The sequence below is a fragment of the Serinus canaria genome, chromosome 1A (genome assembly GCF_022539315.1).
Source record: "Serinus canaria isolate serCan28SL12 chromosome 1A, serCan2020, whole genome shotgun sequence".
NCBI lineage: Eukaryota > Metazoa > Chordata > Aves > Passeriformes > Fringillidae > Serinus > Serinus canaria.
The window spans coordinates 13,756,373-13,783,466 of NC_066314.1; the positions used below are offsets into that span (position 1 = coordinate 13,756,373).

Here is a 27,094-nt window from a genome sequence, read left to right on the forward strand (position 1 = left end):
ATAAAGGGGCAACTGTGGTGATGCTTTACAACACAGGGTCACCTTTCAGCCAACATTCTAATACACAGCATTGTTGAGTGACAGCATATTTGTAAAACAAACACTGTAATTGCTCATCTGTTGAGATTCCAACTTACAAATTCATTAAGTAGGCCAAGCTAGTGCTGCCACACTTAAATTTAGCTTTGAATATAATTTTCTTCTCCTTTTCTGCTTCTATTTCTTCATGTAACTGATACGATCATCTTGGAGTTTCCTTCTAAAATTCGCTTATATTTGTGCTATTTACAGCAAAACTGTGACATTAAGAAAATGCACAAACAACAGACCCCATTTCAAGTGGAGACTGATAGAGCTCCTGGTATGTGGCTGTTCCTTTTCTAACACAGATTGTCACCACAGCACTGCGCAAGCACCGGCCCCCAGGGCAGCGGGGTCGCTGAGCAGGGAGTGGGTCTGGGTTTTGTCTCATGCCTTCCTTTCTGGGAGTGTAGGATGCACCAGCACAGCTGCTCTGCCAGCGAGGGAGCCCGCTGGCTTTTAGATACATGGCAGGAACATTCCCAGTCCCACTGGGAGAAGGCAGATGGTTGTTGTGCACATCTGGTGAAAGGGTGGGGGGCACGGGGGTCAAGGGAGATGGTAACACAGAGCAACTGCAAAGTTGTGCCTATAAATACACACCCACTGCCGTAGGCTGGTGGGCTGGGGAGGCAGACCTGTATTTATGTTTGCTGCTCCTTCCAACAAACAAGCCTTTGGCGGAACCCTGCGTTCCTGCACGAAGAGTTGATGGATTTGAAGGCAGCACTGGCACATGCCTGCTGGCAGCTGGCAGCAGTAGGCAGTGAATCAGGCAAGGCTTAAAGAAAGCAGAAGTACTGAAGAGTGATAATCAGCCCATGTTTCACATACAGAGGCTTCTCCTGGTGTAAGACGGTAAGAGAGGAGCAGCAAAGATCCCTGTGTGATGCTGCAGCTCTGGGAAGCCTCAGATGAGCCCACCAAACCTGACAAACCAGAGGAGATGGTAGGAAGATGCAGGGTCACAGTACACTTGGATGCCTGTGAGTAAACAAGTGCTTGGCCCTTCCTCAATAACTTGTGTCAGAGTGTGGCTGAGAACTTCCAGCAAAGTTTATTTATCAGCAAATGGAAGATGCTCCTGAGGCCAAGAGCCTCAAACTCCTCCGGAGAGAGGAGTCTGAGCTTTGGGTTCCTGGAAGCCAATGACAGCCATGGCAGCCTGGCCCCAGGAGCTGGTCCTGGGGCTGCTCCCGCTCCCACCGGCGCTGATCCATCAGCCTCGCTGGCAGGGAGCACCAGGAGGAGCTGGCTGTCCCCACCTGCAGTCCCTGCTCATGGAGTTTGACAGGGAGAGAGTGAAGTGTGCAACTGTGCAACCAAAGAACCCGAGGCAGCTTCACCTCTGAGCACAGGGTGGGAATGGAACAGCACAGCACGAGGGGATTCCCACCACAGCTCCCCATGTTCCCGTGCAGTATCCAGACTTACAGTCTCTCTTTGCTGAAGCCCAGGACATGTTGTCTGGAGGGAGATAAAAGAAGGATGGACTGGAAGACTGGAGAGTTGAGATGCGTCAGAAAAATAAAGTTACTGAGCACAGAAACAGTTCCTCATTATGGCCTTGGTGCACTAGAGAGCTCTTAAATTTTGATAACAACTTCCTTGTGAGCTACCGCTAAAGGGTACCCAGCAGGTACAAATACACCGTAAGGAATCACTTTGAATTTTTTGCACAGCAACAAACCACAACAGAGAAACAATCTGTTACAGGCAGAAAGACAGGGAAAGAGTATTTATTTTATCCAGCTAAAGCAAACCTGACATTTTGCACCTGGTCAGCTCCCTGAAAACCTTCAGTCTGCTCTTTCCCAATGGTCCCTGGGGAGCAGCACAGGGTCTATAGGGAAGAAGGCAACTAAAACACTGCTTGCTGCAGCTACAAAGTGCTTTGGGAGCAGCTCACTTCATTCCCAGCAAAGGCCATCAGCATCATGAACTACAGAGAGATTAGGCATATCCACAGGTTTATTTTAAACCCCTAGACTTAGAGAGAAAAACTGGGGGAATGGGACAGCAGAAAATTGTGCTTTTTAGATAAACTGGCCTCCTGTAGCAATGAGGGGCCCACATGTGATGAGCATGAGCAGCAGATAAGAGGTGCAGGCAGGGAAGGGTCAAGGATGCCATCAAGGATGCCATCCTGATGAGTGGAGATGCTTCAGAAGAGTCAGAAATGTCTCACATTTCCACTCAAGTCAGCACTCAAGTGCTTTGGTCAGCAGTTACACATGTTAGATGTTTGTCAGCTGCTACAAAGAATTGTCCCTTGTATTAAAAAGACAGTTGAGAAACTCCTGTGAGTTTTCTTACTGTAACTGTAATTTATTTTGATTAATCTCTCCCCTTCCACTCAGCAGTATCCCTGTCTTTTCCATCCTATACACTCCTCAGAGTTTGTTGTGGGCCCAAATAGTTTTCTGAAATCATCACAAGCTGAAAATAGAAAAAAAAACATATTGACCTGCTTAACTTAGGAAGCTCTAACACCTCTTGGTGAAGTTGTGGGTTGGCATCATTATCCAGATGGTAACACTGCTACCCGTTAACTGATTTATCTCCTTGCTTTGAAAAAGCCCTTGAAAAAGATTACAGAGATAACCAGATAGATGAAAGGGAGAACCTTTACCCTAAAAGCAGCACCCAAAACCACTCAATGTGAGCCCTTGATAATCCTTTGCCAGACTGTTATTCCCATCAGATCAAACAAGATGGAATGAGATTTAGGCTATGCTAAGTGCCATGCTGCAGTATTACAGTCCCACTGTCACACCTTCTAAAAGCTTTTATCTTTTTTCCTTCTCTCCTGCCCCAAAAGAATCTGATTTAACTCACAAAACTAACTCCAGAGGCAGATAAAAGGAGTTTTGCAGGTCCCTTCTGCTGCACTTGCTCTTTTACTGTGGCTTTGCTTGCATTGTTTCAAAGAGATGGAGTCAAGCTTCACAAATGTAAGCAACCTGAAGAGCATCACAACTCTTATCCACTCCAAAGACAATCAGTGATGTCAATACTCTAAGTGAATTCTCAGGCATTTTTCTAGAAGAGACCTTTTACAGCTTTACACTAAACAATGAAAACAAAAGCCTTCTGGATATTCCAACTGCATTCACTCTTTTCCTGTGTCCCACACCTGCATCTCCAGTAGAAGTATTTAAATGCTCTGAAGCTGAATTGTTTTTTAAAAAGCCATTCATAATTCATAATTTCACGGTTTCACCTGAAGCAGTGAAAGAACAGGTAAAGCAAAGTGGCCTGGAGAACTCCCTGCTCCCTGTGCCCACCCAGGGAAGGCTGGGAGCCTGCTCCCACACAGGCAGGTGCAGGAAAGCAGCCAAGGGGAGGATGAAAAGCTGCTGCAGCTGCTAAAGGCTGGTAGCAAAGAGGCAGCCACAGTCACCTGGGGCTCCACACCCTACCAGCTGACAAGGGAATCATGGTCAAGCTCAGAAAACTCCTTTGCACTGCTGCCTGCGGGAATGACACCACGGAGACACAGCAGGAAGTCTGACCATTCCTGGTAAGAAAAGGTCCAGGTAGCAAAATGGCACAAACCATGAATCCAGGGAGGAAGGTTGTTTGGAGTCCAGAGAGTAATGGCGAGATTGCTCCAGAGTGAGAGGGAGGAATGGGCTGGAAGAGGTAACTAACAGCACCAGTGGTCATAGAGTAGACATGGTTCCAGAAGTTCATTTGGGATGGGAATTTTGGTATGCTGAAGACAGTCAAGAAGTCTTCAGGGGACTGCAGCATACAGAACATGGACAGTGCAGGAAGTTGCTTGTGGCAAAGCAAGATGATTGCTGCTGCATGCAGCCAGACTTCAGTGCAGGCTGCCTGAGCTGGGCAACGTGGACCATCACAGGAGCTGCTGGGAAGCCTACCTGACTCTAATTTGGGGAGATTAATTAATTCAGGGGCTTGATTAATACTTGAAATGCAGAATTTTCCATGACATTTTGGTAAACTTTAGCAGACCTAGCTCAAATGAGCTTATGCTGGCAGTACAGGACTCAATTTAGATGCACCAGTTTACCATTAAAATCTTGTCTTTAGAAAGGCAGGCTCACTCCTGTTGAGGACACTGTAAAAATACCCATGCCAAAGTAGTTGTGGAAAAATAACCAGCACTATCATGAAGTCTCCAGCACAGAGGAGATCACAGCTGTTTCATATAAAAAGATGTAAAATATAGTTGTATTATTGTTTTAAGATGGAAGAAAACCTGTTTATGTAATAAACAAAACATACTCTTGAAGGGATTAGACTAAATAATGCCCTAAATTCAGCATCTTCTCGTCTAATAAAGGACATAAAACCTGTTCAGCAATCTGTTTCTATTTTAAAAGACAAGCTATGGTATACATTACAAATATTGTTTGTAAAAGAGAGCTATGGAAGGAGGGTTGGTGGGATGTTCTGCATATATTAATGCTTCATTAAAAATGCCATAAGAAGTAAGGAAAAAAAAAAAAGCCCTAAGTTTAAGATGCCCTCCCACATAAGGAAAAGGATTTTAAAGCACTTATTAAATTACTTCACTTGCATGAGCAAAACCATGAGCTTTCTTGGAAATCAGGACAAGCTGATTATATAAGACCCTGATAGTTCTTCTTCAAAATGTTATTTGAACCCATGAAGATTTATATCTAGAGTTAAAAGGGGGAAAAAAAAGTATGATTTGGGTTGTGGTTCTTAAGGGATCTTAATGTGGATCCCTTACAATGACTCTAATTAATAATCTTATATGGAAATGTGAATCCTAGTGCTACCCTCCTGGGCTCTGCCTTTGGTCAAATGGAGTCAGTTTTACATTGGTGAGCTTCAGAAGAGGCAGGGATCATCCATCTGCTCAGTACTGGGACTGCACCCTGTGCACTGCTGCCCTGATCAATCAGCAGGGCAGCTGCAGGACGCTGGGTATTTTGGTAATTTACCAAAATACTTTTCCTTAGTATTTTGGTAAAAGTCTGTTTGCTCTGCAAACTTTGGGGCAAAGCACAAAATGGAAAATCTGCTGTGTAAGGGCACATCTGTGTGACACCAGGTCTATTTAATCCAGCGCTATAAAAATCACAGTAAAGCCGAACAGCAGAACCTCCAGCAGCATCACCTGTAGGACGAGAGAGGAGCAGGGCAATTGCAGCCCGCATAATGAAGAGATCAAAGGGGCCGTGCGCTGGCACAGACGCCGGAGCACCCCTCGGGGTGGAGGAGGGGCCGGCGGGGCCGCAGCTCCTCCGGCCGCGCTCCGGCCCCAGCAGGGGCAGCGCTCACCCAGCACGGCCCCGGCAGGGCTGCCGGCTCTGCCCAGCACAGATCTGCCCAGCCAGGCTGAGCCCAGCACACAGATCTGCCCAGCCAGGCTGAGCCCAGCACACAGATCTGCCCAGCCAGGCTGAGCCCAGCACAGATGGGGCTCTCACCGTGCTCCCTGAGCTGCCATTTGTCCCTGCCCCGGGCAGGTGAGTGGGCAGAGCAATTGCCCAGCTCAGGACAGCAGCTCCTTATGGAAATGAACCCTTCACTGGGCCTGGCTTTCAACTCTGCTTCAGCAAGGGCGAGCTTGAACGGGGGGTTTTACACACAGTCTAATGGTAAAGGTAAGAATTTGGCCCTTGAATGGATGAACTGTCCTTCAGGCTCGCTCAAATCCTGTCATGTCTAATAGGGCTTCTTTTATGGAAGAAAAGTTGAGTTTTCAAGCTTAATTTAAAAAGAAAAAGAAAAAAATTGCCCCGGCCACTTAAAGAAGTGCTCCTTTCAACACAATCCCTGCTCAGGAAGGATACCTGCAGCAGGGTCATCTCACCTAACTTTAAATGTCTGCAGGGCAGCTGGCTGCCTGAGAGAGCTCCTGCATCCCAGCCCACACTCCATTCACTGAACAGAGAAAATGGGAGCTTTCAGGACACAATGCAACTGACCTATTTTAGGTACCTGCTTCAGGATGAGATGAATCAGCCCCAGCAGCGCCTGCTTCTCTCTGCTGTCTATAAAGGGAGTCTGGCAAATATACCTCTGGCCAGGTAAATACCACCCCCACGCTGAATACAGGCAGAAGGAAATGCACAAAAATGCTCAGAATGGGACTAATTCATACCATTCACACCACGTTGCAAGCAAAGCATTTAAGACCTACAGAGCGGAAGCAGCACTCCAATTAGCTTTAATATGAGGCTAGAAGGATCCTGGTAACACAAGGAAATTAATATCTAGGCAGCAGGTCCCTAGAGTAATTGCACAGATGTTACAAAGGGAAGTTGTACAAAATTGCCATTTGCAAGGCTGCAGCAAACAAAAAGATAATATCTTGATGTAAGCCAGTGCAGCGATCTGAGGGCTCCAAACATCCAAAGTTCAACTCACACAGCTGAACAACTACAGGTGGAAAAAGCCTGAAGATGGTGACTGATAGAAGAGCAGCTTGGGCTACTGCTCAACTTGGGTTCATATGAGACACACAAAGAGCTGGCTCAGAAATCTTCCAGTAGAGTATTAAAGAAAATATGAGTGATTCGTGGTCATACTAGTGACCGATGTCTGCTTGCCTGCCTTACATATGGATAACCAGCCATGAAAAATTAATAAAGGAGTCAATGAAAGGATTGAAAGGAAAAGTTAAGTATTCCAGCTTCTCTACTTGGTCTAATGCATGACACTGTCTCAGCCTAAAAGCCTCATCCCAAGGTTTTTCCTTAATGCCTCCATGGTTAGAACAATTCATCAGTGTCTGAACATGACCACCAGCACGCCCATTAACTGAATCAGTCTGGAAGAAATTTAATTGCAGACAAAGACAAAAATGTGTTGTAGTTTAAGGATGGCATTTTCAAACTTGGGAAAACAAATTGAACAGAAAAAATCCCACCAGTTCTCAAATGATTTGCATTCCCTACTTTCCCTACTTTATCTGAGATTCAACACTGCCAGTTGCTAGTACTATCAGGACAGAAATTACAATCAAAATATTCATAGCTGATTACATATACACCTATCACCTATGTCCCTGTAATTCAGAGTCATGGCTTGAGATTCAAGAAAAGCTGGTTTTGTAGACAAACTAGACCAATCACAAGCATGATTTTCAAAAAATACACATATGAAGAGACACACCTTGTATTTCAATATTTCAGAAATAAATCCTCATAACATCTACTGGTGATCAACTAGTATCTCCTTAACTGGCCTGATCACTACATGGGACTGTGTGGTGCTATCAGCTTCAGGAAGTGAAAATATTTATAGCAGACTCCTCTTGGCTGCTTTAGAAGTGTGGACAGAAAACAGTTGAATTTCTGAGGCACAATCACTGTTGGCTGGAATGTAAAAGTCAGCTTTTATCACTCCAGCAAAAGCTGGCAATATCCATGCATGGTGGTTCAAGGACAGAGCTGGCTCCCGGGCCAGATGGAGCCCGGTGCAGCCACGTGTGTCCCAGGTCACTGCTGGGGGGGACACCAAGGTCACTGAGAAGATGGCTGGAAAGTTTAGGGCTTTAGGAGCCAAATGATCATCTGAGTCTTGAATCCTGAGGATCCCCAGGTTGGTTCTGTCATGGTCATACAAATCTGCTCTCTCTAACATACTTTAAAACTTTGCTTGATTTGAAAAACAAGACTCTTCATAACTTTTCCTAACAGCTTAAGATGCAAAATAATATTTAGCTATGAAGTAATCTACCCTAGCAAGAATTCAAAAATCTGATGTAATTATTACTTTCTAAAGATCATGGGCTGATTTCCTGAAGAGTAACATTCCAGGTGTGTAACAAGGGTCTTCCAGTTTCAGATTTCTACCTACATTTATATTGGTTTTCAGAGCTTTTCTTTCTGGATACAGATGACAGGACAGCTGCAGTCTTGACTTTCCAGCAGTCAGGAGAGAGGGGCAGTTTTCCAAAAACTCATTATTAATTTAAGCCATCACTGAGCATGTTTTACTTCCTTTACAAGAGGATTATGTGCTCCTTCCAAAGGCACTGGAGAGTTTGAGCACAGGGCAGTGGAGGGGAGAGTTCAGTTTAGATTTCTGCCACTTTGCAACTCATCCCATGAGTGGAGAGAATGTAATGGTATTTGTGATACATCCCCTGAGGCACATTTTATTTTTACTTTTCAAGAGTCCTAGTGTGCAGCTAAGTTACTGCTCCATTATCATAAATGTAGAGGAGAAAGAAGCACCATTTTTACCGTATGAGAGCAAGCCTGTCTTTCTCAGATGGATGATCATCGAGCCACTGGGAGTAGCGGGCAATGGACCACTCAGCCCTCTGATACAGAGAAACACAAACACCAATTACACAAAATGCAAAAAAGGAAACAGACACACCAATTTCAGAATCATAGATGACATAAATGAAAGCCACATGAGGCTCTCAATACTACAGTGATGCAGAATGAATTAAGAAATCAAAGACAATTAACAGGAATAGCCCAGTATGTTATTTGGGAGCTCAGAGGTCATCTCCTACATCAGCTGTTAGCCCATTTCTGGCAGGGTTTTTATCTAGATTTCTTGCATCTTACAAGAGAAGGATCCAGGCAATTTGCAGCCTGGGGAAAGGTCTGCAACTTCTACTATGAGCTGAGAGAATAATAAAGAATTGAGCGTCTATTTAATATCAGGTTATTGTATCCCTACTATTAATCAATCAGTCAATCAATCAGTTTAGTAAACCAGTTATTATAATGCCTTTGCCACAATAAAAACAAAGCCAAAATTTATATAAAATATGCATTTGAATAATTTTTAACTAAAACAGCTAGGGCAAACTACAATGCGCATTGCACCTTAGGACATCTGAAAATAAAAGACAGGTTGATCTTGTTACCTGGAAGGGTGATTTTAGCTCTGGTGGTGCTCTTGTAAATAAGAACTGAAGAATAATGCTGAATGGAATAACCTCTCCCAGAGCTGGGCTACTGGCAATATGCTCACTGGTCTGGAACAGCAGTGGTCTGGAAAAATGTAACAATACACTCATTAAATGAAGAAAAAGCTTATCTTATGCATTAGAAAAGTGCCTCTATGTGGTGGCAGTATTGTGTTAGGATAGAACTATCGAGTTTTTTGCCCCTACTCTGCATCTTGGGTTTCCAACACAGGTCCAGTTTGCAAAAATTTAGAGCAGTTGCCTATTGTAATTAAACAACTCAGGACCGTAAATTTTGTATTTCAGTGAAAACATTTGAGGTAACTATAGAATTCGCTGTCATACAGAAGATGTACTGAAAGCAATACAAAAAAGTACAATTTGGCCAACATTTGCATGACAAAGATTGTTAAATCATAGTTATACTCTGCATAAAATTTAAAAGAACTTTAATCTATTTCTAATTTGCGGGTGGGTGTTGCCAAAAAAGCTCTCAGTTCAATCAGAACTAACAGGAGGTAATAAATCAGTTTTGCAGTACAGTTTAGTCATGCTGTGACTGCACCTCACCTGAATGACCTCAGCTGTCTGTAGGACTTTCCCAAGTCAGAGACTCGCCGACACAGTGGTGCTACTGCTAACTCCATCTACAAAAGCAAACAGGTCCTTTTGAATTAGATACTCCCAAAACATAACACCTGGCACTGAAGTAGCCTGTCTTTAAGCAATAATCCAAACTTACAGACTTAGTCAGTGACTTCTATCTGGTGGCTGAATTAAGACAAGAAGCTGTCTTTTCCTTTCATACTACGTTGCCCAAGCCAAGACTTCTGCCTTATTCTTGGCAACACAGTGAGCATTTAGTGACAAATGATAGAGACAGTCTGTGCATAACAACAGAAGGGGCCTCATGAGCTTTCTGAGACTAAAGCTTTGTTTCTTGCAGCAGGTTAATTTTGTTGGTGATGAGTTTCCTAATAAAGCACTTGTGTCAACACCCCAACAATCTGACCGCAGCCTGGGAACAAAGCAAATCTAGGCAGGTCTCCACAAACCACTGCTAAAGCAGTAAAACTGCAGGCACATTTCAGCTGGGTACCCTTTCCTTGGGTGAAGGACAAGGTTAAAATGATTCTTTCTTGAACAGTGGGTCCCAAATTTTGGGGCACAAAACCTATACAGATTAGATAGAAGGCAGCTCTGATCTATTGCCAAAGGGTCATATGGAATCATGGTTAAAGAGTTAAGACCATTATTTTCATACTTATTTTCATACTGTTGGGTTTCTGAGTTAGAGCAGCCATCCTTAAAAACAAGTTTAAAACACTTTCTGTTGTTGAAGCATGGGAGTTCAGCTTTCTTGAAGAAGAGCCAGGCTCCACTTGGGTTTTTACATCTAAATTCTGTCACAGGCTCTTCAATAATAGTGAGGACACAGAAGTGAGAAAGAACTGTTTCCCTTCTGGATCCCAGACTGAACATGAACATTACACAGCAAAATTTCAGTTAATGTGCACACCAACACAAACACCACCACTTAAAAAACCCTGCAGGTAATTTTACTCAGACATGGATGAAGTCTTTATTTTTTGCATTCCTGAAGTGTCAGCCAAATAAGGGATCAAGCTTTCAAGCTTTATTCTCTGTTTTTTAAAATCTCCAACTTGAAAGACTATTCAGACTTTGATTTACATATAATGCACAATAAAACTAAGTTTCAAAGGATGACAGCTATAATAAGTAACAGGATCAAAACCACCATACTATGAGTTTCCCTTGTAAGTAATATTGCTGAACGAGTTTCAAAGTGTTTGTGATATGACACTATTTACAGTGAAGTCTTTAATAGTATTTTATTATTCTTTCCAGCAGCAGCAGCATTTCCTCAAACAGAGATGGATGCTGGGCCCACTAGCTTCACCAAGAGCACATAACTGTGCTGGGGTTCCAGCATAAACAAGGAACAGGGTGCAGTGAACTATGATGCCATAGTTCATCTAAACCCAGAAGAATTTAATAATGCAAATCAAGATTATATACTTCAAGATTATATCCCTCTTTAAAAGCAGCTGGCAGGATAGGAGTCATCTCACCTGCTTCTCAACATCTACAGGTTCTCTTCAAAGGCAGTGGCAAGAAACAGCCACTCCTGGGGGGGATGATGCACCTTTCCCCAAGCTGGACACCTAAATTAGGTCAGGTGGATCATGTTGGTAGGAGTAACCCCCTACATGACACTCAGGTAAAGCTGGGAAAGCCACAGGGTCCAACCCAACATCCTGGCTTCCCCTGCAGACCAGGAGAGGTGGGTAGCTCTGGAAAGCAATGGGGAATGCCCCACAGAGCTTTCCCATGGGGTGTGCACAGCCACTGCTTGAGCCCAGGGAACTCGGTGTACCTGCCTACATCAGGCACTTCCAGGCCACTTGAAATCTGCATTTTATGGAGATAGAAAGGAGAATAAAGTGAATAAAAAATCCAGGATGTAAGGAAATAAGGCTCCAGACCTCAGTAACATCCTGGCTTCCTCTTGCCTGCTGCCCTGTTTGGTCCCCAAATCTTTAGGCTATGAAATGGCCCCTCTCTACACCCTGAGGATGAGGTGACCTCTCCTGCCAGCAGGTGGGAGATCAATGTCCCTGTGGCTCAGGGGCCACCAGCTGCTGTGTTGAATCTGCTGGCACAAGGGAGTGAGGGCATGCTCCCAGGGAAGGCAGGCTCTGCAGGAACTGCTGCAGGGAGGGGCTCCAACTCCAAGCTGCAATGAAGCTTACAGCAAGTTCAGCGTGTTGCTCCCCCAGGTGCCCCAGGAGCACAGGTGGGAGCCAAGAGGCTGCTGTGCCACACAGGATCAGGAGCAAGCAGCCAAAATTAGGAGCTAACCAAGTATGCCTTAATGTATCATGATACAAGAACCCTACAGATCCTGAAAAACAAATGGGAGCAAGACTCTGATTCCTCCAGAGCTTTGTTTCAGGCATCAGTATTGGCTGGGGGCAGCTGGAAGCAACTGATATCCTGCAGGAGCTGGTGTCCCAGCTCTGGTGGGAGCTCTGGGCTTGTAGCTGTGAGGGACCAGGGAGATGATAATTCCTTTAGGTTCTTTAGAGACTTTGATAACAGGCAGCAAACTGCCAGTCTGACTTGGGGAAACAGAGATGTGCAGATCAAACGGTACTCAAGGGGGGGGGAAGAAATAACAGCATAGCAAAATATAATTTTGCTTAATAAGTTTTAAAAGATTGTTTCGCTCCTGGAACATAATATGAAGCAATGAGATGTTAAGTGAAACTTTCTACAGCTAAACCAATTCCTTATTAAAACAAATTTAAATTAATTCTCTTGAATATACTTTGTAGTTTCCATAAATTAAAATTTTTGGTTTTAAGTACCAAAGAAGAAAAATTACTTTGGAAAATTCTATTACTTCATCTTCAACCTTTATTCGCTGTAGGAAATTATTAGTATTGCTAGAACTAGATAGATTTAATGGCAGCAGATGGTGGATTCGTGAAGTAATGGCTGCCAAAGAAAAATATTGTTTTTAAGCTTTGCAGCATACTATACTATCTCACATTGACTCATGAAGAGTGGGAATGAGTGAAAACTAATGTGGTAAAAATGTACATAAACCACAGAAAATCTTTTCTTTTTAAACTTTACAATACTAGTCTTTGTGTTATAACCCAATCTCTCTCCAATAAACAGTATAATTCACATAATAACTAAGATTGTTTTCTTTCCTTGAATTTTAGGTGTTTATCTGAGCCCAGTGACACGGTGGGATGCTATGGCATTCTTCTGCTGTCACAGTCATTTCTGAGGCCACCTTGAGGGGTTTAGTGTCTCTGCTGAGCACTGTGCCAGCCCCAGGAGCAAGTGCTGGGAAGGAAGAGCTCAGCTGGAACAGCTGCTGTTTTCAAGGTGCTGGAATTGGGCAGAGAACTGAGCGTGCATCACTTCTGCTTGTGTTACCTGTCATCACCTGAAATGGCATCAACTGTTGATTCACACAGCGAGCTCTGCTGCAGCAGCCTCTGCTGTGACACACAGCAATGGTTTCAAACCTGCCAGGGAGCTCTTACAGCAGGGCATGCTTTTGGCTGTTGGCAGCTAGAGTTTGTATTATGTGTGCAAGGCCTTTCACTCAGCCACGTCCCGTGGTCTTTCCATGTAAAAGGGTAAGTAGCATTTCCTGTTTCTTTTCCAAATTTCCCTTCCAAATTGCAAATTTGAAAATTCAAACATCCAGGTTAAATTCAGTGATAAATCAGGTGTTCAAGCAGTAATTTGCAACCACAGAGGCTTGATGTGATATTGTCATTAGCACAGAATCCAAGGGGAGCATTAGGAGATGAATGTGCTTGCCAAAAAGCAGGCAGCAGATAGAACAGAAGAAGGTCTAATGACTTGTTTCTTTTAGCTTTGTTCAAAACCCATTGCTTTTCCATGATTTATCCATGCTAGTTTGCCATGCTTTGCAGGACACACTGGCAGGTGCCTGCCCAACACGTGCTTCTTTTCAATGGTTAATGCTATCTAAGCCCAGAAAGGCAATATTATCTTTTCTTCTCATATGACTCTGCCATAGCCCATGGCTAGGTGGTCAATTATCTGTTGAACTATTCACTGGCTGGCCATATTGAAAAAAATACATCACATGCCTGGCTTCTCTAATTGGATTATGTTCAGCAACCCAAGGGTGAAGTTAATACATAGTCTAGATACAGATAATGCATATATATTGAAGAGTGCTTTAAAAAAACCCATAGTGCAGTTATTTTTTAGTGCCTATTGTGGTATTTTCAAGATCTCTCATTACTTAAACAGCTGTTCTTTCAGCTGGAAAATCTTAACATTAAATTTTTAGCAATTACATTTCCTCCTGGCCAAGATGAATTCCAAGTTTTTAAATGTTACCTCAAAATGTTTTTTTCTAGCCATTCACCAGGACAGAATGCTTTAACAAGCAAGGGAGCAGAAGAGCTGAACTATTATATGAAAGAAGCAGGCCTTGAAGGGATGTGCAATTTGATTTCTCCCCAGTGAAGCAATTCCAAAACGGTTGATGTTTAAGTAAAACCTCCAGCTGGAACACCTCTAAAATAACACACATCAGCAAATAATTCCCTCTTTCCAGGAAGATAATTAGCACTAAACATTAAATGTATTTTAGCTTTAGTAGTTTCTGTCTTTATGACTACAACTGTGATTACAGAATCCTGCTGCTCTCATTTCTCTGTAAGAAACTAGAAAGCAAATTTTTTAGGAAAAATTATAAAAAGCACTTTTACACTTCTACCATCATGTTTGATCAAATGGACAAATCTGTCTACATTTTAAAAAACCCAAATGTCTAATATTATTGCTTTTTTTTTTTTTTAATGTCACATATTGAATCAGAAAACCAGATTCTGACCCTAGTCTAGCCAGCAGCTAGGAACAGCTCTTCTACACTAGAATTTACATTGTAAACTTCTACCATAAAAACATTTTTCTCGGAAAATTCAAAAAAACCTAAATATTTTGCAGTAATTTTCTGAGAAAGACTTGAAGAATTAGTGGCAGCATTAACTGTACCCTATCAAAACGGTCTGACCACAGTACTGAACAATGCCAAAAATCCCAACCATAAATCATGCCTAGATAAGAAACACAGAAAAGCATATAGAGGATAGTATCAACTCTAACAGGACCAATAAACACAGTTCACTCTTTGCTGCATTTTCCAGCACTTCAGCAGGTTTTAGGAAGGCCTGAACTACAAGCCACAATCCCAAAGTGTGCCAAAGTACTGTAACAACTCTGAACACCAAGCAAGTTAAAAGGTCCTCTGGAGAAGAACTTGTTTCCCCAGAAACAGAAGTGTTGAAAACCATCAGGGCTTGCTGGCTTGCTTGCCTCCAGGAGAACATTTTTTTTCAGTCTGACAAGTACTGAATTAAAAAGTGAAATTTGGTATTAAATATGTGAATATTGAATTATGGGCACCTTGAAAATACAAAACCAAATAAAACAAGCTGATTTGGGTGTATACAGGAGTGAGCTGAAAAGTAATCTTGTGCAATTTCTTGCATAAAGACTGAGAGCATGAAAAGAGCTGAACTCAGCCTGGAATGTTTCAAATGAGACTCCCAAGGAACTGTGGCACTGATAACAACCTTGCAGTGCTGTGCACATTTCCTAGGGCTTGCAATGTTCCTGTAAGCACTGATTTACATGCAATCACATTAATGATATTCAGGCACATTTCAAGCCCATCACAGCTCTGTTTACAGCTGCCACAGTAGCACACACCTGGTCTCACTGCTGAGAAACCTGCAATGCACAGGGCAGCCCAATGCCACACTGACACTGCAAACAGGGCAAGACACAGAATTCAACAGAGCTACAGCTGTAATACCTAATGTATGAGTAGCTGAAGCTCACTCCAGAAAATTGGCTGTTATGCACCTCAGCAAACCCAGTTCTGAATGAAGAGAACTTGAAATCCATTTTCTCCCTTCTGTGTGGACACCTGTTGTTTTGAGGCAACTTATCAGTAAAACACGTTTTCAGTGCAAAAATTTTCAAATCAGACTCTCAGCCAAAGCCATTCTTGCTGAGTATAAGGCAGCTGTAACTCTGTGAGTGCCCTGAAGGAATGTGAAGAAGCATGAGATACCCAAAATCTGATGCAATCAAAGGTTATTTGATTCATTGCCTGTGTGTTTATAATAAGAACTCAAATTAATCAAAGCTTCTGGACAGATTTCTGCCCAGGTCTTTTGCTTGCAAGCAACCCCAAAATACCAGAAGGGGTTTTAGATCTCAAAAGTCAGTTCTGAGCAGGAACATGTAACCCTTTTTTGTGTAGAGAAAATTCAAAATTACTTTACAAGACAAGACAAGTAAAACCAGTTTATAAACATACCTACTCCTACACACAGTATCTTTCCAGGCAGGTTGTTTCCTTTGGGTTTGGCTTTAGTCCAACAATGCAGTGCCTTTCTGGGACTGAAAAAAACCTGCACACAGCACTTATGGCCATTTGGAAAAATTTATCCTTCTCAGCAAGCCAGCAGCCCAGCTAAATACCTGCTCCCTGCCCTCCTCAGCCAAAAGCAGCAGCAACCTCTCCTAGTCCTCACTAAAGCTGCCTTTACCCAGGGCTCCTGGCTGGGTCAGAGCAACAACCACCTTCCTGCCAGGCTCCCAGGAGCTGGCATGGTGGGCACAACCACAAAATCCACCAGGTTTTTGGGAGGAGCACACACATCCCAGAAAACATGGACATAAGGCAGTGTCCACTTTCAAAACGTTTCAGTCCTTTTCCTTCTATCCTGAGCAGGAGGATTGAGTGTCCAGGCTGTTCTGGACACTACAGCCCCTGTGCAGCCTGGGACACCCAGAGGAGCTCTGAGCTGAGATGCTCAAGGCACAGAGGGAGCACTGAGCTGGCTCCTGCAGCTGGTTGGACACGGATTTATTGTCTTAAGCCCATTTTCAAACAAGCCAAGAATACAGTGCAATGTGAAGAAAAGAAAAACACAAGCCCCCAGATGCAGCAACAGTTGAAGGCAGAAGATAGGAATGAATTCAAACCCTATTTTGATACTGTGGTACAAAAGAAATCAGAATATTTATCTCTACACAGCTGTCCTTTGAGGAGTTATACTCATCACAGTGGGGAAGACCAGCAAATTCCTCTACACTGTACAGAAACATTTCTTCATTTTTCACTTAAAAGGTAGCCCATATCAGAATGAGAAAAATCAGTGTTTAAAAATTATTACAAAGTTATATTTTTAGATTATAACAGGTGCTTAGATCAGATGCTTTTACTGTACAATCAGGTGAAAATATTTTCCAAATTTCTATGACTTACTTTAGTTAAAATTAGCATAAATGACAAAAATTATCTCTATTACTTCCACAGGAAGAGTCAAGTGTCCTTTTTTTGCTTCCAATTTTATGCTATTGTCTTCAAAATAGAGAAGGGAATGGAACCTTCTGGCTGAAAGCAATTGAAAACTTCCCCTTCATTTCTGTGGTTAAGGGCTGATTTGCTATTTTTGAGTAATGAATAAAAGAATTTTATTCAGGAGTATGTAACTCACAGGCAAATGATACAAAGCAGCCAGATGAAGGAGTGGAGGTGGCAGCAATTCCTCCCTCCCTGCCTTCCTCTCCTACCTCAGTTACCTACCAGCCAAAATCAGCACTCAGTATGCAGACAGCTGGTGCTAATTCCCTTTTCCACTTGGATAATAATAAATGGCAGCCTCAGACTGATCCGTGGATGCCTGATTCTTTGGCACATTAACCATACAGTGGTACTGCAGACAAATTAAATTTTGATGTAGTAGATAACACAGACAGGTAGTGGATATGGATCTGGCAATTTCTTTTGTGGTTTAGTCCTGGACAGGAGTTAAGCAAAGCTGAGATGCAGGTCAGTCAATTGGGTCACGAAGACAATCTCACAAGACAACTGCCCTTCTGTTTTCCATAGGCAGCTCTTGCCCAGGATATTGATGTTTCTTTAGCTTGTCTCCTTCACTGCAGAGCAGTTGAGCTAGCCATTAACCACTGTGGGCACCGTGATATATAGAGTGATTAAGGAAGTGACACACCATATTCCATTAGCAGACAGAGAAAGAATGAAGTGAATGAATGGTGGCAAATGATGGACATGCCACAGAGGTGGGCCAAGTGGGACAACATGCCAAGATGCAGCTGAATTTAAATGCAACAGTCACCTGGACAGGAAGCTGTCAGACCTCCCTGAATGTGCCTAACAGTGATGAGGGATCTTCAATGACTTAGTGGATGCATTTCTCAGGATCCAGTATCTTATCAGAGAGGACGTTTAGACCTGGAATGTACCAATCTCTACAACTGCCTGTTTACACTTCAATGGGGACAAAAGCATTGATACTTTTCAGTGAAATCAGTGAAATGACACTAAAAAGCAGGAACCAGCACTGAGGGGGGTACCTGTGCAAAATCCGCTGCCAGGCGCATCTTCCCACCTTCTCCGAGGGGCCTGATCAGACTGGCATTGCGAATGAAAAGCTCAATTGCTCTCTGAGCCATGGCTTCAGTGTTATCAAAGACAAAGTCAAAACACTCAAAATGTCTGAAGTAATCGCTCATGACTCTTGCTATGAAACCCTGAAGCTCTTTCATGTAGAGAGAACAAGGGACATCTGGTTTTCCTGAGTTGGATAATGATCTGAAAAAAACAAGAGAAGAAAAAGAAATAGGGGCAGCTAAATTCATCTTTAAACACAACCAAAACCTACTGGATTCTTTTATACTTTTTTCCTACCCCATCAAGTCATGACATGAATTGTAGAGTCTCATTTCTCCTCAGAATATGGAGCATGTAACTCTCTCTGAAACTATAGTCAGAAGATATCTCTTTATCAGCCAAGCCCATGAAGAATTAAAAGATGAAACAAGAAATAACAAGATAAAGGGCAACACCCCACTCCTACCCAACGTGCAGAGCCTTCTTCCATTTGGAGCCTACACCTGAAATCCAGATCCTAAATTTCAATGTCCCAGTTGTTTATTCAAAAGTCTAATAGTTCTAATAGGAGCATAAAATATAAACATATGTCACAGGGTTAGTAATTTAGCTGGTCAACCCCAAACCTGTTCTCTGTATAGAATAAGTCTCTGAGATTCCTCCAAACCAGGATTACAAAGTCAGCACCACAGAAGCAGCACAGAAGCCCCTGGATACAAACGAATCCTCTTTCTCTTTCTTTGACTGACAGTCAGGTCAAAGAGCTCTTCCAAACTTAGAGGAACACGCAGGCTATCTAACAAAACTTAGCCTTTGTCTGGAAACTGTTTGCCCACCTAGAGAGGTATTGTGCCACTGGTGCCAAAAGAGGGTAAGGGTAAAATGTTGTTTAAAAAAAATTCAAAAGGAAAATTCAAAACACCTCTGAAAATATAGTATTTTCAGTTAATTTTCAAGACAGAAAACAGGACAATTGATGATGGTAAAAGTAATGTCAGAACAGACATGACAATCAAAATAAAATTTAGGAAGGAAGTCTCAATTACACATCAGACTCAAGATCTTGGCATGTAAAGAATCCTGGAAATTCTAATGAAAACACACTGGGAAAATAGAATAACATACTGAACCTGAGATTTAAATTTTTAAAAAAGTTAATTTTAACTATTACATCACAAGTTATACGCTTTCAGAAACAGGAATACTGACAGTTCTGAAGACTGTCCAAAAAAACCCCATTTTCAAAGCAAAAGCGCTTTTTTAAGCACAAAAATGGCCTCTTGTCAGCTTTCCTTTTCTATTTGAAATGAATTTTACTCAACAGACAGGAATAAAAAAAGGGGGAGGGAGAGAAGACAGATGCTGCCTGATTAATTTGTTTCAACAGATAGGTGTAATTCTGCTTCCTGTGTTCATTAACCATAAACCATCACCTTCCCCTCAACAAACAAGCACTCTTGCTTCAAGGGCATTGTGGCAATAACAATCTATTACACACATGCAGGGCATCTTACTCGAGCAATGGTAAATTTCAAAGATATTTCTAGTTACCCAGAAAAATCTTCCTGGTGCATAGTGATGATAATAGCTTCCACTGAGTCTCCTACAGAGTTCAGTAACGGCTGAACAGCACTACCCATTAGATCATGGACTGCCTAAAATAGAACAAGAAAAAAGCAGAAGTAAGGAAACAAAAACTAGAAGCATTTGCATTTTGACATCTCAAAAATACCTTAGGAAAGTTCATTTTATCAGTGCTTTTTATTATTTTGCATTAGAAAATGCTAAATAGGAGAACCGAACCTAAAGATAATATTTTTTCTTTAACTGATTTTACCAGTAAAAGACAGAAATAAGGCTGCTTGCTGCTTCTGTGCAAAGCCTTCCTTCAAAAAGGTGCAGAGCAATTTGGCATCTCTGGTTTGTACATGTTCATGTTTTGGAGCACATTTGGCTCAGCTGTTCATTCCCCAGACACAAGCTGCCCTTCATTCCCCTGCACACAACCCCTCCCAGGTCAGTGCCCAGCAGGACAGACTTGGAGAGCTGTCAGCCACAGAGGCTGCACCGCCATCCACATCCCCCTCCAGGAAAGTACCAGGTCACATAAAAATTATAATTTGATGTCTGTCAGGGGAGGAAGGGGGTGATGAAGGATCCAGCTCTTGCTGTGTGAATGCTGCAGAGAAAGACATTTATTTTCACAGCCAGATGACATCTATGCCCTGGCCGTTAGGAGAATATTCTGAATACAAGCATGACTCAAGCAGAGATTTGGCCCAGGTAACACATATGTAGCTGCAGACACAATAAATGAGAAATGTCAGAGTATTTGTATACCTGTTACTGAACATACTGATGTAAAATAATAGGTGGGAAATAAGTGCCCATTTTAAGTGTAACAAACAAAGCCAAGCTCAGCCCTATCCCTGAAGCATATGGACATTCAATTACCTTTAAGGCAGTTGTGACAGTTTGCTCAGCAGCTGCTGGAAATGAGCTCTGACTGGTAATAACCTAAAAATTGTAAAATAACTGTTAATAGTCAGCATTCAACAAATTTTTAGAATTCATAATAGTCATCATCATTTAAAAACATACTGAGTTATCCTTAGTAATGAGTGTTTGCAGATAACTATCAAGTGTGCTTTATACAGACAGAATTTTCAGTGCATCATCAATCCTTTGCTCTCAGATTTCCTATGGACTCTGCTTCTGCCTTGGCAAAGAAATGACTCAATGGATTTAAGCTGAAATTTAGCTGAAGGGCTAAGAGAATCAGAATAAAAATAACGGGTGTATTCTCCCACTGCTAAGTATAGAATTCATGGAACTATACAAGCAGCTCTGTGGCAAACGTTTGAAGGAATGGTTGTTCTTTCTCAGTATTATGACTATTACAGCACTACATGTTAAATAGTTGCTTATGTACAGCTAAAACAATATTAAAATTGAGAGTCAAGGAATGATCTGAAGGACTATTCTACCAATTTCCTTACAGTCTTGAACATGCTACACAATAGTACACAATTTTTAAGCCAGAAAAGTACTGAACTCAAAGACTGAATCATATCAGATCTCCCTCCAACACTAAGACACATGAGGTTCATTACTAAGTACAACAGAAGAAGCAGACTTAAAAGATGATCTACCATCTGTTTGCAAAATCCAAAGAAATTTTATAGGCTTTTTAGCATTTTTTAAAATTCTTTGAACATCAGAAATACTCATGATCTTTTTTCTAATCAGGCTAGGATTTAAATACAATTAACTGCAACTACCAATATATCTGTTTGGTTTAGTTTACAAAGGCTGTGTAACAACTGGCATCACTAAATCAGTAAATTGGAATTATTCATAACTGTGCTTAGTCCTGAAAAATTTCCAGGCCAGACTTTAGTCACAGTAATAATGTATGCAGATATTTGTGAGCTATTGCTTTTCTTGATTTCACCCTTTCCTTCCTCTTTTCAGTTTGGCCACAATTGTGGGAAAGCATTGAAGGTCTCCTGAAAAACATAAGCTTGGGCTGAAGCAGATGCAGCAAGGGGGCTATGAGCCTGATTAGCACAAAGACAGATAAGAAAACACAAAGAGTTCAATTGTTTATGCTCACAAAATCATGGCTGTCAGATGTGATTACTCTCTAGAAATATATTCTTTATTCTTCTAATATTGACATTTGTCATACAGTGGTGCTTACAAGGGCCAGCCCAGTCTCAAAGAGCTGGACAAATGCACAGCTCTTGACACAAAATTGGGCTCTATTTGTCAAGAGTTCTCATCCACTGAATGGAGCATAAGCACAGGATAGAGCAAGAAGGTAACATCATGGCAAGAAGAGGAATGCCAAGAGAAGCCTACCTTCAGAACTGCCTGGTGCAGTTTGTACAGAGAATTGACCACAGCCACGTTCCTCCTCTGGCCCTCTGTCAGTGGCCCAATCACCTGGCTGGCATCTCCTTGAGTAGACAGCTGCAGGGATCACAGAAATTCTTGGTACCAACTCTTTAAACAGTGTGTCTCCCCAGAGTTAACCATGACACAGCAAAAAGCCACAAGCCCTCACTACCCAATGTTCTTCCATTTACCTCTTGTCTTGATTCATCGAATTTCCATCTTCAGATTAAACAGCCTGAACAACAGCAAGAGGAACCCTGTGAGACTGTCTCAGCTCCCAAACCAGCACCAAGACCCAGATTTCCTGGAGATACCTAGTCCCAGCAAAACTTCAACTTTGTAATCTCAGAATCAGCTGTAATCACCTACCTGACAAAGCCCAATAAGCTCCCAGCAGCTTTCCTCTATAAGCAGCATACAATTTTCTGTATGCCCTCAGTCTGTCCTTCTGACAACAATTCCAGCCTCTCCTTAAAAGCTCTGCTTTTTCAAATAGATGGCTTAGAGCTTTGTATATATTACAGGATTATTAGTCAACAGAAAAATAGAACTACAAGGACCAAAACTGCTAGACCTGTCACTAAGGAGTTTTATCTATGAATCTTTCAGCAAAAATCAAAGAAATATTTCTTCATTTTTAAACTGCACAAAGCATGCATTTTTTATTATTATGACAGAAATGGAAGTTCCAGGATGATACATTAAGAGTCATTAACTATGGAACAGTCTTGTAAGGACACCACAGCATTTATTTGTAATTTAAAATATAATAAACTGCAATTGGTCAACAAACAAAATTTTTCTTGTGCAAAGCTGCAGAAATACAAAGAACTGAAAAATGGTGATGTGAATTCTAGAAGTACATCTAAACATTAAAGCAATAATACCTATTAATAGAAGGATTTACTGAGATATAATTACCCAACTAGTTATCTATGTTTCAGGATACAGAATTATCCTCCAGGAAATCCCTGAAGATATCTAGCTCCAAAAGTCTCTCAGTAAAAATATATTCAACTCACTGAGCAAATGGTAAAGAGGCTTTCATGGAATGTGCCTAGACACAGTTGTAGGTCCCACAGAAAGCTCCTAAACTAAAACTGAGCACACAATAATAATTGTTTAATAACATTAGAAACAATCATAGCATGAAAATTTTGAAGAAACAGTGAATCTTTACTACTGAAAGACTATTCCCACATTTCCCATAGCTTCCACACAGCATAAACACAGACAGCATACAAGCACAGTTACCTAGTATTTTCCAGCATTGCTAATGATGAAGTTTTAGACAGGTTTTTGCAAGCACCCAGGACCTCTGATTTATTCACAGCACTATGGTGACAATATCTGTTAACTTCCCTTTCTTCAAATTTAGGGATTATTTCAGGACAAGTAGGTTTCTGAGGCCTTTGTAGAAGGAAATATCTTTTCCAACGTACCTTCAATTATTTGATATCAAAATGTATCCTTAAACTGGTTGAAAAATATATTGCTGTGTCAGTATTTTCCTGCCTCCCTGATGAAAACAGCCATGTGAGCAATAACATCCCTGTTTCCTTCTAGATACTTCTTTCTGACACACATGACTGATTTTTAGAATTCTGCTTCTCACATTTACAGCTTCACAAATTAATAACAAAACGGCTGTGCAAAGAAAGGCCCTGTTTACCCTGCTGACCACCCTCCCAGACACAAACAACCTTCCCCTCCACACTTTTTAAAGTACTGTACAGACTAGTTTATATTTTTGCATATTTACAGCTATTACATAAAAGATACTATTAAACCTTTAAAATTTTGCATCCCAGTCACTTAAATTTCAGTTCCTCAGAGCTGTAAAGGATTCACAATTTCTTAGACATTGGACTCTATCTCTCCTGCTGGTGAAAAAGCTTAACTGGTAAGTAAAACCATTAATGAGTACAAACATAACCCTGCTGCAATAACAAGAAATTCTTGCAGTCAGCAACAGTGCACAACAGCTTCACAGGCAAAATCTGAAAATACCTTAAAACCAACTAATCCTTTTACCATATTAGATTTCCTTTAACTAATCCACTTGAACTTTGACAGTTATATGTGCTGATCCCTTGTACATCCTAAAACCCCTGTCTAAAGAGGCCTGAAAAACTTGACTCTTGTAACTAGCAATTGGAACTGGGCAGCCCAGGGCTCTCTAGGACTGTTTCTCCTGAAGGTGTGCCATGAGGACACCTGGAATCTACATGGGCAGGTGTGTCCTACCATTTACAGAAGTCTCTCTTGCTGCCACCCAATGGTTTCTCTGACTCTGCCTCAAGGCAAGAAAGTTCTGCACTCTGTCCAGTTTGGTTCATGTACCAACACTGTGTCACTGGCATGAGTCTGGATTTCAGACAGTTTACCATTACTCCAGTACTCTAATGCCCCAGACTGAATTCTTGACACCCCTTATATCCATTATACAATCATGCATCCAGTTAGGAAAAATGTCATTATTGTGTCTCCCTGGCTCCCAGAGGCCAGGCTTATGGCCCTTTTAGTACAGACATAAACCACCCCTCAGTTTCTTTTCCAAAATACAGGCTTTTACCAACAATTCACATTTATCACTCTCTTTTATACAGAAAGTACTTTGAAAGTTCTGTGCTAGACACAGGTTATGCATTTAAACCCAGTGGTAGTGCAAGTTTTCCTCTGTTATCTGGCCACTGGGGATTGCACTGTGTAAATAGGTTAAGTCAAATAAGTGTGAAGGCCATGCACGTCTGCTCAGGCTGCCTGAAAGATACAGTCCACAGGCCTTCTTTATGATGAGGGCCCTGGAGAAAAAATCAGATGCTTTTTTAATCAGTCAAACATATCCTGAAATGCAGAAGGACAGGAAGGGTGAATTATGTTCAGCAGAAACAGGGGGGACAGAAGGGGTGACTTCATCCCAAATCAGAATCTATTTTGGGAAACCAGGGAAAGACCAAGTGCAGCTGAAGGCCAGATCCCATCTCCAGGGAGCTGTCAGTCACCCTGGGAGTTAGTCTGGTTTGAGCCTGCTAGCTGAAAATAAAGGAAAAGGAACGACGTTGAAGCCAGACCTGAATGAGCAGCAGCAGCAAGGACTGCAATTGTTCCACGTTTCTGTATCTGCCTTAAGTACAGCAATCGATTTCTTACACTCCTCACTTCAGCTGGGTCAATTGTTTCTGCTTTTACCTCAAGCCTGTCTACTATTTACAGTAATTTCATGGGCAGTAGCACAGACACCCATTCCCCAGCAAGCATCAATTCTACAAGGGGTGACACGTCAGCGAGAGCTCCCTTTGCCAACAGGAGCTAGGAGCACACTGCCAACAAGGGATGCTAGTGAGGAACAGTGAGGCAGAGACGTGTCCCACCAGGCAATATTAGCCAGGACTGTTCTACCATGCATCCAGGCACTGGGACAAAGGCTGTGCCTCGTGGTGCCCTTAAAAATGTGAATGTGAGCTTCTGTCCCACGCAGCATTTAAAAACAGCAAGGGCACCTGTTAAACTGAAATGAGAAAGAAGCACTGGGAGACTGTGCCTTTCTGACATATATGAGTGTTTTCTCTAAAGTAGGAGGTTGAAATGTGCAGGTTCAATCCAGCAGCTGACTAGCTGGAGGAAGCTGCACAGAAGAATTTTGGGGGTTTTTAAATCTAATTCAACTGAATCAGAGATCTAAGCAGTAGACTGATATCAGGTAGCCTGCTGAACCAAAAAGGACACCTTTAGATGCCAATACACAAAAAATGTGTCACAAAGAGGAACAAGCTGACTTCAGGCCCTCTGTCTTACTTCAGCCTGACGTGGTCAAGAAGCTGTAAGCCATGACAGGCAGTGTGCTCTCACCGAATTCAGAAGTTTTTCCTAAAAATAGTTTATTTTAGTTTGTATCCCTCAGTACACCTACACAGTTACACTGCTTCACCTCCAGAGAGAGCAGGTGCCTCATCTAGGGTCAGTCTGCCCAGTACAGAAAATTTCAGGAATGATTCACCTGACCACATGGAAAACCCTGAAGCAGAGAGGTAAGAACTTCCTTGAGTAATTTACCTAGGTTATTTTAAAACCCCTGCTTTGGGAAGACAGTACATGCACCCTGTATGCACCTATTTCCCTTCACTATCTATAAAGGGAATTTAAAGCAGTAGCACAGATCCCTAGTAGTCTTGTCAGATACATTCTCACCCTTTAAATGTATTTGCACCCCTTTGCATAGACCTACTTTGGAAATATGTCTTGGAAATAACCAGATTAAGTGCTCTGGATTTGACACTTTTCTGTGTTTGATGCTTTAGAACAGACATGCCATTTGACAGCATGAATTTGATCTCGCATGTTGAGACATGTGCAATGATAAGATTGCTTTGGGATTAAATTCTTGTTTTCACCATGAAGCAATGAAAGTAGAATTTAGATTAGGCCATGAATCAAATCATCAGTTCTCCCTTGGGTTATAAATGAAATGCTAACTGAGTTTGTCTTTTCTTGTAGGAAAGCTCAGACTATTGATACATCTTTTCCTGTAATTTTTTTTAGTGCATCAAAGTGACTAACGCTCCCCTCTTTCAACAGGTGGCAGCTCAGAAGAGACACTGATGTGTGAGCTGGTTTGCTACTATTCTCTTCATAGACTAATATCTTGTGAAAAACTTCAGTTTCACACTTAGCAACTAAGATCTCCTATGCATCCTTATTGACAGTTTTGGAAAGCTCCATTTATTTGATTTCTCTGAAACAGCCTCAGCAAACCCATTTTCTTTAGAGCAGGAAACATCATCATAATTTTGGAGCATGGAGAAGATCCTAAAATAAGACTGAAGTAGGGCTTCTCAACAAATCATTCAATCTAAGTCCAGGATCACGAGACTAAAGAGTGTTTTGATAGCACAAACTGAACTGCAGTTGTCAAGCTGACATTTTCAACAATAAATGCATTCCTAATAGATGCAGCTGATGTTGCCATACCTCTGGCAGAAGGCAATCAATCCATCTGCTACTTGGCCTCCTGCCTGATCACAACAACTTATTATAAAGCACAGAATCCATTTAGAGAGTTTCTGAGTCAATAGGGCTTGGCCCTGGGATTTCGCCCATAAACTACAAATAATTGGGATGATTTACTCTTAGGTTTAATGTTTTCCATACTGCAGAAGGAACCTTTTACAATCTCTTTCCACACCTAAAAAACACAAAGGTTTAGTAGAATCAGTTTT

The 27,094-nt window shown here is 41.8% G+C and overlaps 1 protein-coding gene across 2 annotated transcripts in view; it reads right to left on the reverse strand.

Moving 5' to 3' along the window:
• The window catches only part of COG5 (component of oligomeric golgi complex 5), a 174,166-nt gene that overhangs the window by 2,026 nt on the left and 145,046 nt on the right, over positions 1-27,094 (reverse strand). The window contains exons 15-21 of one of the 2 annotated variants that reach the window (XM_030237724.2): positions 21,840-21,950; positions 20,430-20,492; positions 19,527-19,630; positions 17,939-18,176; positions 9,530-9,606; positions 8,918-9,044; positions 8,277-8,356 (exon numbers count right to left, since the gene is read on the reverse strand). In XM_030237724.2, the coding sequence (XP_030093584.1) occupies positions 8,277-8,356; positions 8,918-9,044; positions 9,530-9,606; positions 17,939-18,176; positions 19,527-19,630; positions 20,430-20,492; positions 21,840-21,950 (800 nt within the window). The remainder of the gene's footprint in view (positions 1-8,276; positions 8,357-8,917; positions 9,045-9,529; positions 9,607-17,938; positions 18,177-19,526; positions 19,631-20,429; positions 20,493-21,839; positions 21,951-27,094) is intronic. The other variant, XM_050970033.1, reaches the window with a different exon arrangement.